Source organism: Lissotriton vulgaris, chromosome 1_1 (assembly GCF_964263255.1).
Source record: "Lissotriton vulgaris chromosome 1_1, aLisVul1.2, whole genome shotgun sequence".
In the NCBI taxonomy this organism is placed as follows: Eukaryota; Metazoa; Chordata; class Amphibia; order Caudata; family Salamandridae; genus Lissotriton; species Lissotriton vulgaris.
The window spans coordinates 1,870,352,972-1,870,365,920 of record NC_141685.1 but is presented as its reverse complement, the minus strand read 5'-3'; the positions used below and the strand labels follow the sequence as shown (position 1 = coordinate 1,870,365,920).

At 41.6% G+C, this 12,949-nt stretch overlaps 1 protein-coding gene across 1 annotated transcript in view; it reads left to right on the top strand.

Annotated features, from left to right (window-relative positions):
- Positions 1 to 2,496, top strand: part of CAV2 (caveolin 2) — a 95,304-nt gene extending 92,808 nt beyond the window's left edge. Inside the window, exons 3-4 of the mRNA XM_086919372.1 lie at positions 329 to 1,603; positions 1,659 to 2,496. Of these exons, the coding sequence (XP_086775498.1) occupies positions 329 to 479 (151 nt within the window). The 3' untranslated portion in view covers positions 480 to 1,603; positions 1,659 to 2,496. The remainder of the gene's footprint in view (positions 1 to 328; positions 1,604 to 1,658) is intronic.
- Positions 2,497 to 12,949: the final 10,453 nt, after the last annotated feature.

Here is a 12,949-nt window from a genome sequence, read left to right as displayed (position 1 = left end):
CCTCTGATGGAGAAGCTGCTCCAACCATCAAGCTTCTCTGAAAGTTTCAATGACACTGCCACGCCCCCAATGCTGCGCCACTTCTGCACGAAAGATCTACAGCGGAGAAGACAAGTAGAAAAATTATTCAGAACTTCTACCAAATAGAAGCTTGTAACTAACTGATGCATTTGTAATCAATTCTGCCTTTAGAAACATTCAATCTTTTACAACCATTGCCTTACATAAAGTATTATTTGTAACCTGATGTCTTCTGCTTCTTTACAGCCTAGAATTGTGCTAAGCCGAAGTAAAGACCACACACTAATTCTTGTTTGTTTCTGTTTAGGATTGTAATGCCTTTCATAAAGACCTGCCTGATAATGTTGCCCTCAGTGAAGACGATATGGAAGTCCACGACGGAGGCTTTCATCGCGCCCTGCTTCAGTAGCAAGGGGAAGATCTTCTCCTCCGTCAGGGTACGCCTGGACCAAGATTGAGGCTCCTTGGTACAATAACACTACATTGGACTGAGAGACGCACTTCTCTAGCAGAGGAAGGGATCTTGTGTATTCCTCAGCTGCGATGGTTGCATTTATTTTTTCTCTTTGATTTTGTATGAAATCTTTTTTCAGGGAATCAGTTGTATTATCAGAAATTGATTGATATAGCTAATATTTCTATTGACCTCGAGGGTACAATTTTTGCTACATGTTCCGCTAGCGTGTGCCTCGTCAAGCAGCGTAGCCATCATTAAACCACCTCACGCAGACCAGTATTAATGCACTCAGTCTCATTAAACAAGTGAATGATACAGAGGTGCACCGTGGAAACGGTGTATGAAGTCTTACATTGTGTAACTGTATTTATTTAACCCTTTCGATGCTGATGACGAGCTCAGCTCGTCATGATGCACGGTTGAGCTGTGCTGATGACGAGCTGAGCTCGTAATGACACCAGCAAAATGGCAATTTCCAGCACAGGACGGGAAAACTGCTAGCAGCCAAGGTGTTAAACCGGGTAATACATATTCTTTACTGAAGGACAATTCCACAATGCTTTTCCCTTCAGTAGACTTGGTGCAGAAAATAGCATTGCGACACTGAAAATCTTTCACAGTCCATTCCAAAATTGCCAGCAAAATCGACTCAGATATATAACATATCACCTGATTCAATGTGTATCCCAAATATATGTGGTACTGCGCATGTGTGATTCTGTAATAAGTGTATTCAGGAGCTGAGCATGTCTTTACTATGCACGGACTACCAGCATTCTGCATTGAGCTAGCTAACTGCGCATTATATTGTAGTTGCAGTATCTTGAAAGCCATAAGCCTAGGAGCGAATTCATAGAGGCTTTGATGAATTACATACTAGTTAATGCCTTCGTGAACTGTCCCGAAATGCCCAACTTTCTATTAGTAAATGTGCAAAGAGGGCACCATCCTTTCTATTTATATTAGTTGTTTATGAATATTCCGATTTTATTCACACTTCAGATGTTTTTGGGCCAGTGCACACATGGATTTATGAGTACATGAAGTACACTCCTGCAGTACTGCTTCAGGTAGTATTACGAGAGTATGAAAATGTGAGGTAGTACTCCTGCAATACTGCTACAGGTAGTTCTACATGAGTATGAGTCTGGGAGGTAGTGCTCCTGTAGTACTGCTACAGGTAGAATTACATGAGCATGATTTTGGGAGGCACTACTCTTGTAATACTGATCAGGTAGCATTACAGGAGTATGAGTCTGGGAGATAGAACTCCTGTACTACTGCTCAGGTAGCATTACATTAGTATGAGTCTTGCAGGCAGTACTCTTGTAGTACTGTTCATGTAGTAGTTCATGAGTATGCATCTGCAAAGGAGTACTCCTTTAACCGCATCGCTGCGGCGGCTTTTCCCGCTATGCGCGGCGGTTTTTTATAAATACCGCGTTACATGACAAGCTGAGCTCGTCATCAGCGCGGAAGGGGTTAATAGTGCTTCAGGTAATGCTAAATGAGTCTGATTCTGTGAAATACTACTCCTTTAGTACTGCTTCAGTTAGTATGACATAAATAGGAGTCTGGGAGGTACTACTGCTGTAGTGCTCCCTCACTTACTCATGAACGCCTTTGTGAACTGGCCTCGTAGTGTGTTTCAGTGCTAGATATTTTCTTCCTGTCCGACCTCTGGCCCACACTATACATTACTCTATTCGTATCTTACTCCTCTTCACTGTGACCAGATGACCTTAAACAAGCGACAAAAAAGAAGAAAATGAGACCTGGGCAGACATTTGTTTTGTGTTATGTGGAGATACGGGGTGCGTCTAGTCATTCCTCCTCGTTATGTCTGACACACACACGTGGTAGTGTACATTTATCACTTTTACCGTAAACATTCAGTCCAGCTTTTGTAAGCCAAGCGACAGTGAATAAAAATGTGTGAACCATACCACGTTAAAGAAAACAATGACCTAGTAAGGCTGTCTGTGCCTAATGTAACGTTTTTTAATAAATCAGTATCTTTGCTCGATATGTTGTCATGTGTTTGTGTACTCTGCATTATAACTTTCTTGCACAGTTATGACAGAATGGAGTCCCAAAAAATGTTGTATATGATCTGCGCACTCACGTTTTTCAAATGTTCTGGCTTGCCTTGTACATAAATTCAGAAAGTTAGCTGCAAACCCACATGTGGGTCTCACTGGTGAAACATTTCAAGTTGGCTCCTCTAAGAGTTCATAAATATAGTCGTGTGTTGATTACTTCTGGTACTCATATGGATCTATTCAAACCTTCGTGGATATCCCCAGGACCTTGAACTTGGTACCAGAGAATACGGGGGTTCATGGAGCTTCTGATGAGTTCCCCTCGATGGCCACATAAAAGGAAGGCAGTGTTTGGAAGCAGTGATCTGGGTATACAGATGTTCCCCTAGTGACAGCGAACGTCAATGAAGATGCATGTCACCGCTGTCCTTGCTGATATTAAGAAAAATGGGAGTATGTGCAAGTGTGATGTGAGCTGAAAACAGTGCCTTAATAACTGCACATATTTGAGGTATTAAGTAAAAGAAGGGGCCCTTGTAAACCCTGAATTACCGATTGGTCTCTGAGGTAGTCCAAGCAGAGTGCAGTTTGATTAATAAAACCTTGATTTTGCCCTAACTTCTTTCCATCCAACGTTTTTGGTCGTTCTATTTTGGACGGTACTGAGAAAGGGACATGCACTTAGTTGCTAGGCAGAGTGAGAATGAGGTATGGGCGGTGGTGTATATATTTGCTGCAAGAATTTAATTGATATAGAACACTGTGCAGTGAAGCAGAGAACAGTGTTAAATGCAAAATAGTAAAGAATGTGATTGTGAAGTCCTGAGGGGCACCACAGATGAAGGGAGTGTCACAAATAAAAAAGAAACCTACAGTAAATATTGAGATCTGTTTAGTAGGACGATTTTGATTGCCACAATAACCAGTAAGCAAAATATGCATAGAAGAATTGTAAGACCTTCTGCCTGCACATGGTGATCCACCATTTGTTTTTTATACCTGCATGTTGTTTTACCTGTGTCATGGTTTGAAGCCTGCTGGTCTGGCCAAACCTCACTGTCTAACGTGATGTACCCCTTCTCTAAATGTTTTAACATGAAATTGGCATGTCATTATTCATATTTTTGCCTAATAATGAAAGTTGACGAATAACCAGCACTTTATACATTAACTATAGTAAGTGTAGGAGCCCCCTATCAAGTAATTGCTGTATTGAGTTTCTTTACCTGCTGAGCAGAATACTTTTTTAATCAAGAGGGAGGAGTTGCAACGCCCCTCTTCAGAAATTCCTCCTTGGGATTTATATGACACGTTAATATCAATTGGTACCGCTGTAAATTAGTATCACTTATTGTAAGAAATTGAAGTATTAGTTGACGGGGTGGGAACCCACCTGAATTAATATTCACAATCCTTCTCAGGGTGAACCATAAAAGTCACAAATAAACCTGTACGTAACCCTCTGGTATTAGCACAAGAGCAGTCAGCTTAATTTAGAGGCAATGTGTAAATATTTATGCAGTACTCAAACTGTAATAAAGTGGAAATACAACAAAGAAAAATCTCAAACCAATTTGGAAAAGTAGAGCACATTTTACTAAATAAAGTGACCCCAAAATGACCAAAATGTAATAAATAGAATCGGAGATATGAATTTTGAAAGTTTGAAATAAAATTATCACCAAATAGCACAAAGTGCCAAACATGGCTATTTGGCCTCAGTAGATAGGGTCAAAGTAAAAAGTTGAGGCTGATTGAAATGCACCGCAAGTCAGATACAGGGACCAGGTTAGTGCCGTTGGAGGGTTTACCTTCAGACTTGAAAAAAATTCTGGAGAAAGGTGGTCGTTGGTGAGTCATTGGAAGAGCAAACTACAAGCTGGATACTAAGCAGCGCTCAACAACCGCAGGTTGCTGGAGACTGGGGTCCCAATGTGGTCTTCGATGATGGTTGGAAAGCTTTGAGCAAGCAAAGGCCAAAGTCCATGCCCAGGGAGGCCCCAACTTTGACAGGTTGCTGTTCAGTGTCAGTCAGGATGAAACCCTTTATGATCAGGCTTAGAATCCAATCTGAAGTTGACAGCTGCAGCTTTAATGGTGATCCTAGTCTCCTGTGTTTCTCTACACAGAAAGTTGGCAAAACATTTCTAACTCCCAGCTTTTACAGTGTGGAAACCGGCTAATGGTCCAAGACCTGGGGGGCACCACCTGGGGGTTAGTACTCCCTGCAACAGAGGCCAGCAGCACAGCAGGGCCTAGGAAAAATTCAGTTAGAACTGGTCAGCTGGGCAATTGCAGGAAGAGAGTCTTCTGGAAGCTTGTTGTGTACCTCTAGCTCAAAGAGGTGGTCAACCAACTGGCCCTTGGAGTCACGTCTGGGGTCATGGGTTCAAGGCAAGCAGGTCCAGCCTTCAGGTTATTAAGACAGCAGGGCAGCCCTTCTTCCAATTCTCCACAGGTCCGGGGTTTTTCTGAGGACAGTGCTTTGTGGTCCAATTTTATGCCCAGTGCCAGCCTTTCTCATTTAGATCTCCAATATTGTCCTACACATTGTACATGGAGCTTGCAGCCTTTTCAAAGTGTACAACCTCATGTAATGTTCCCATAATCTAGCAATAATTCCTCAAGAGTGCTAGTTGCAAATGAAAATGAATGTGCTGTTTTCTTGCTATCTGACTTTAAAACTGTACTCCTTACTGCATTGAAATTGGATGTGTCAGCCCCTTCTCTTTGGGGGTCCTATTAAGTAGATTTCCCTAGCCCCCAAAGGCAGAAAAGGAGACCTGATAGGTATTTCCAACCCATAACTCTGAACTATATTTGCAAGATTGCTGGGGTGTTTAGAATTCAATAGTTTTGTAAAAGGCACTGTAATGTTTATAGAACATAAGTAAGGAAATCGTCAATAAACCACCAGTAGCAGTAAGCTCACAAACGTTGTTCTTTTATAACAATTAGTGTTTATTATGTGCAAATTTGATATAAATAATAATTAAAATAATTACTGTGATAATGCATACCTCCGTGATTATGAATATTATGAAAGTAAACTACCAGGACATGCAAAACGTAAAGACACATGTCCTACTTTTTAAATACAATGCACCCAACCCTGGGATCTGTTTTAGGTTTACTTTATGGGTGACATATGAATTAAAAAGGAAGATCTAACCCTGGCAAAAGGGCTATTTTCCAAAGTCGAATTGGCAGTTTAAAACCTCACTACCGGCTGCTGTGGCAGGCCTGAGGCATGTTTTAATGGACTACTTTAGTGTGTGGCACAAATAGTGACGCAGGCCCACTAGTAGCATTACATTTACAGACCTGGGTTAGGAGGTACTACCTTGAAACCTGCTCTGCAATTTTAATCAAACAATGTCGGTTAACGGTGACAACAACGCAATCGGTGGAGCTGAAGTAAATCCAGCAGCTTTTTACATAACAGGTTTCCAAGAGACCGACCCGGATGCTATAATTATCCCAGACACTTTAAGGAAAGCCATCACTATAAAACTTATAAGAAATGGCCTATCAGCAAGAGGTGGTAGGGTAGTGTTTGTGATAAAGGCACATGAATATCATCAGACAAAGGTAATCTATTCATGGATAATCTTCCCTGTAGCAAATCCAGTATCAAAAGTGTTTCACTTCTACAAAGAAGATGAAGCTCCAGAGGAATACATGCCTTTCGAGGATGTTGAAATTCCACTAACATACCAAGAGCATGCGCTCTGGTTTAAAGGCGCCCTAAAGATTCTGCGCATTGGAATAATATATCCTATAGATTAGACGTAGGACTGAGGTCGACTAGGTCTCTATCGAATATACTAAACTTAATAGTGAGTGCCAGCTAGCTCAGAGGTCACTAGAAACTTTCTCGAATTCACAAGAAGGGATTCGTTTCTGACAACCGCATAAACATGACAACTTTGTTTCCCAAGAATAGGAAATATATCTCTAGAGTCGCGGAAACAATAAATAAGTATTTCACTCAGTCAATCGTGCATGCTTCGTTTCAACAGAGCTTATAGAGAAATAGAGAGAAATAGAGAGACGGGCGTTTTCAATAAAAAGGTTTATTGAACAGCCTTCTTTCTCATACAAGAGAAGTGAACTGCTAGAATCGTTAAGCAGACTGCAAAGTATAATGCATACAGTGAGAATAGTATTATAAGATAATACTGTAAAAGCATTGTATGGTTTCTAAGCCATATACAAATACATACATAAATAACATTGACTAAAATACTCAACTGGTGCTTCTAAATACGCCTACCCCAATGTACCTAACCTTAGTCTAGTACGCGGAAGAAGTACGTTTTGTGTAGTATAGGTTTAGTTGTTTTTGCCAAGAATCTACCAAAGGTTTCTCTAGGTTCTTATCAGCTCCATACCTTGGTGTAGAATGAAGGAGGTCTGGTATCTCTCTCTCAGGACCCGATTTCGCAACACCCCGCAAGGGGAGCTTGGAAACACCGGAGCTGGATTCTCGGCGAGAGAAAGGCAGCCTCTTGATCAGTGTGTCAGCTGGAGGGTCGGCTTCCTTCGGCACTTGCTGTAGCGAGCTGCGTCCGGCACGTAGATAGTCGAACTACTCCGAACCACCATAGTTTGCCATAGCAAGTGAAGCTATATTTATACCTTGAAGGTGTTTAGGAATGCCATAGATTGACGTAAAGTCGGGCATAATACCGTCAGGAAAGAACCCCTAGGGAATAGTTGTTCTTTGCAAAGTACATAAGTTCTTGGACAAATCAATATTCAAGCAAGGGGAAGTTCCCTAACTGCTTAAGCCGATTTTCCAAGAAATCGCTGTGACGTTTGGTACGGGTGGAGGTAGCCTTGCCTGTATTTGGTCTGCATGGGCTATGTCTAAATAAGGGATTGATTTTTATGCCTATATAAGGGCAATGTGAATTGTACCTATATAAGGGCATGAATCGGGAAAATTCACTCGGAGCTCTAAACGCCACACAACAGTACCACTTTACTAGGTTCATATAAGTAAATTAAATATGCCAATTCGTGTAAGCTGATTCTCCCATATTCAAAAGAGAGGAGAGGCATCTTAACACTTTTTAGCAGTAGTAAATATCTGCAAAAACTAATTAAAAAAAACCTTCCGGGATGAAGGCATAAACGTTTGGGGTTGGCCCTGCAGGGAGGACCAAGTCCAACACCGAGCATCTGTTTTCTCTCCCCCCTGTGTGTTGCCACATCTAGCTGAGGACAATGCTTTCACCTTCTTTGAAGGAACTGTGCATTTTACATTCATAACTCTGTTGGTGCAGAAACTGGAGAGTTAGCAAAATCATCTTGCAGCCGCTATCAATGTCAGATGGAAAATTCCCTTTAGCTCAAGAAATGGAAAAGAGAAGGCTTGTGGTAATTTTGCACATACCAAAATAAAATATTCTTGTGCAAACTTTGGACAAATGAACTAACAATATCATATTTATTTTTAGGCCATATTTTATGGTCCATTGCAAACTTATTTGAGTGATCACACACAATAAACGAATAAGGAACAGGTTAACTTACATTAAAGTCTGTAAAAGAAAAACTGCACAAAACACATGGATATTTGTGATTTTATTTCTTACTAAGAATATGAAAGTCCTAATTTAAACTAACATGCAGAGAACTTTGCTACTTTTGGGCAGTAAGCATAATATTTGGAAGAATATAGGAAGTACACAAAAGAAAAGAAACATTCAACTCTGTTACTATTCTTTGTAAGTGCTAAAGTGCCACATTGCCAATAATACCTCGAACCACGGGTGAAATACAGCAACAAATACATGTGATCCCAATTATCCTTCCATTCCCTCACATCGAATGCTTCTTAATGTAAAGATACTGAATCAATCCTTTCTTTGCCCATGTTCAATAAAATAGCAATGGTGAGTGATGCTAAATTCTTGCAAGAAATGTGCCACTTAGACAAATGTATTTCACATTTTTCATTGGTGATCAGAAGGCTGTCCTAGATGCCCAATTGCCTGAAACTGCTTATGTGCGAGGTTTGAGCGTCCGGCATTCAAGTTCCCCAGAATCTCACTCAGAGCTTCTTCCACATGGCGTCTCTGCTTATGCAGTGAGCTTCCCTAGACCTTCATGTACATGCGGCCATTTGTAGGGTATGCTTTCGCCTATGACATACGTGTCTCATGCTTCCTTGCTTTCAGTGTTCTCTGAAACTGAGTATGCGTGATCATTACAGATCAAATATTGGGGCCACTTTTAGGATACTCAAAGCATACTTACAGATTGTAGCCATCTTCCATTGAAAATTCAGTCTTGGATTTTTAGGCTGGTTTATCTCATGAGTCTGGCCTCATTTTTCCTAAGTAGATTCCCAAGCCAAGATGGGAGACAGAGGTTTACTTCTTTTGTGGAAGTGGAAGCTGGTGTTTGATACATCGCGACTTCACTAGTTAGCTCTTTGCTCAATTTGAGGATCCTATATAGGCTGCTGTATATCAGTCAGCTGTATATCAGTTCTGGAGTCAATAATTGCTACTGGAGAAGGCAGTCATTAACTACACACAAGTGAGACCGTTTTTTTCAATGCATAAAAGACCTTTATGAACATATTTTGCAATTCTTACCAAACAGTTAAATGTGTAGTCAGACAGGAATGTGTGGGTTTCTTCCTAGCCAATGAAATAATATGATTTCCTTCATGTGTAGAATGCCAGGAGAAACAGTGCAAGGGAAACATTCCAGAAATGGCACAGGTTGTATACTGTAGCCATTCAACATTTCTGCTGAACAACTAAAAAATGTCATAGACATTCAGGAGAGCATGCTTGACCGTGGGTATATCTTGCAGGACTTCCCAAAATCATCTTCAAAACTTTAGGGTATCCTGCTACCATCCCTGAAGTTTTCCTGCAGGGGGAGTTCTTAATAAAAGTGTTAATGTTCTCTCTGATTTTAAAGTTAGCCGTCTTGTGAAGGGTGGAATAGTGGAAAATCCCCCCAATGTTTTGTGCAGCGTGTCATTACCTAGTGCCATCCTGAATGTAAGCACTTTCCCTTACCTTAGTGCTTCAGCTTGTTCCACGTTCAGGGCTCTGTAGTGGTCATGAAATAGAAATAAAGTTGGTTAGAGTTTATTGCATTGCAACCCAGAGGTCAGTATAGAGGAGTTTAGGAAGGTGGTTTTTGGTATTAGCATATTGTGTGACATAATACATTGGGTACATTACATGGGTATTGTTGTGTAAGAAGTGGCTGATTTATTCCTGTGCCATTTCACAAAAACAATGCCTGTATATGCACTAGTGGTTTTTCTTCACAGATTCTGAGTGAAATCTGAATGAAACATTGCTAGAAGCACCTTAAACAGCACACTACATCTTTAACTCTGAAATCTGTATCTAGAAAGTGATTTAATAATGGTAACGCGGCCTGCCACAAAAAGGACCTGCTAGCTTGGAAGTACAAAATGCACTCTATGGTCAGAGATCTATCACGTAATTGCCTACTCTGAAGGATGTGTTATCCATATACCAAAATGTTGTTGTGTATCTAACGCAAGGGAAGGGAAAGACTTTTTTAAAAAAAAATATAGGTAAAGGTGAAAGACTTTTTAAAATATACGATAAATTACCATTATTTCACAATACTGTTGCAACCACAGCACAACAAAACTACTTGGGATTAATTTCTCCAACAGCTCATAACGTTTAATGGGTTTCTTATTTTGACGTTAAGGGGGCATTTCAAATGCACATTAGAAAGGTATACGTTTGAGAGAGGTTGCCTTAAAATGTAATCCTCTACTTCTTTGTTGAGCAAAACCATGTTTAACTGCTCTCCCTCTCCTTGTCTCTAACAACCACGCCCTATGAGCCACAGAGAGTTGAGCTATCGAATTGTAATTATTGGGGTCATCAGATGTGCTGAGTCTGTTTTCTCGAACTCATTTTCATGAAAAAAGTATAAGGCTGGCTAATTCCAGCTTTTGTGGTGGTTCTGGTATTGAAAACAAAGTTCTTCCTGTTCTTCATTAGAATTGTATCTTTATACTTTTAAATAGGCGTATATGTGGCTAAAATCTTTAGACAGGGTCTTTATAATAGCCACAATTAAGTTAATAGTGGCATTAATCTTAGTCCCATTCTGCCTGATTTCACTGTCTTTTTTCTAGATTAAATACGTTTAGATGTGGTCATATGTAACTATTTTTCTCTAGTAATGTATTTAGGGCTTTATTAACAGGTTAGCAAATCCTGGACTTCTGCCAAAAAATTCAGATACCCTGTTCGCCATCCTTGAGGTTCCTTCACCCTACTTAGATGTAGGGGAACCTCAGGCTTTCTGGTGAATGATGGTCTTTCCACCATATTTTGGGCAGGGTGTTTCACAGTGGATTTCAGGGAGGTGTGACCCACATTGGATTACAGAGAGGCTGACCAACACTGGTTTTCCCTCCCTAAGAACCGCATGTGAGGCAGGTAGACCTGGTGGGGAGAAAGAAAATATTAACTCTTATGCACACAGAGAAAACTCCATGCATATCCGGGGCACTGGCTTTTTGTTTTACTGAAAAATATCCATGGCACTCACTTTGTATTCAGCTCTTCTTTCAGTTTAGCCACTACACAAGCAGGTGGTAGGCAGGTGGGGATCTGTGGATATGACAGCAAGTCTTCCACCAAGGAAGCGGACGCTAGGGACCCCATCTAACTTTCAGGCTGGTGGGCCATCCACCACATTCTAAATGACCTCCATCACTAGGTTGTGTAACATTCACTTCCTGGTTGCTTTTCCAGAGCAGGGCAGCTGGTTTTAGTGCTTGTAGTGTTGTACTTGAGACAATATTTGTAGTCCACTATGCACTTTAGGTTTCCTTGCAGCTTTGATACTGCTCCCAGAACCCAATTTACATGTGCCATCTTACACTCAACTATTTGTAGTTCAGCCGGACAAAGCTTTAAACTCCTGCAGTGCATGATTTCCGAATCTATCTGTCACGCTACTATTGGTTTCATTCATCACTCTCTAAGGATCAGAAGAGACATCAGGATACTAAAAAAATGTTAGCTGTTAGAAATGGGGGTCTCTAGTTGACAATTGTTTGCATCATTGTCCAAGTAGGGACCCTTCTTCCTAGTCAGGGTAAGGAGGATACATTTCTAAAATAACCCGTTCACCCCCTTGGTAGCTTGGCACGAGCAGAGAGGCTGTGTGTAAAGCATTTGTGCACACATACATTAATACAGTGAAAGCACTACAAATGGACACCACAGCAGTTTAGAAAATTTGTAATCTTTATCTAAACCAAACAAGACCAAAACAACAAAACTCCACAATAGAGTAATAAAAATATGACTTTTAAAAGGTAGAAACAGTTCTGTCAATAGCAAACTATACCTTGGATGTATCACAATCAAAAGCAAGAGCAGCCGCAGGGAAGGTGATGCGTCAGTTCCTTATGCACAGGGAAGGTGATGCGTTGGTTCCTTACTGCCATGCAGAGGAGGTGATGCTTCGATTTATTACTGAAGGGGAGGTGATGTGTCAGTTTCTTACTGTGAGGGGAAGTGAGGCGTCGGTTTCTTACTGCGGCCCCAGCGTCCTAGTAGACATGGTGCCCTTGTGTGATGCGTCGATTCTCGATGCGGTGGCTCCGGCAACGGCACTGCGTTGATTTCTTCAGCCGCTGTCCCACAATGCATTGGTTCTTGCAGCCGCACAGCAGGCCTGTGCCAGAATGGGTGCAGTGATCTCGGCCTTTGTAGATTGGTGCACTCGATGCGTTGTGCGGTGATTTCTCTAGCCGCAGGCAGGCGCTGCGCCGGATTCTTCGGTGATGCATCAGAAACAGGTGCGGATGTGTTGCGCTTCTTGTCATTGAGTTACTTTTCCAGCTACCACCACCAGCAGTTACAACATCCAGCGGCCCAGAATAGCAACAGGCACCTCTTGGCAGGTCAGAACTCCCAGCAAGGAAGTTCAGGGGAACTGGGGGTGCAGTCTTTGCATCCCTGAGACTTCAAAAACAGGAGGCAAGCTCTACTTCAAGCCCTTGGAGATCTTCCTCAAGCAGGGGACACATCACACAGCAAAGTCCTTATCCTTGCCTTGGCAGAAACAGCCACTGCAGGCTAACCCCAGAAAACACACAGCAAAGGGGCAGTACTTCTCCTCAGTTTCTCTACCTCTTCTCCCTAGCAAAGGTTCCTCTTGAATCCCAGAAGTAACCTTTGAAATCTTTTCTATCCCTGAGACTTCCAACAGAAGGCAAGCTCTACTCCAAGCCCTTGGAGAAAACTCTAACAGCAAGATGATAAAAGCACAGTCCAGTCCCTTCCCTGCCCAGAGTCACCCTGAAAAGGCAGGACACACTTTACCCCTCCTCCAAGTGGCTGTCTGAACAGAATTCACGTCCCCAGCCCCTGTCACTCCAAAGCCAGAC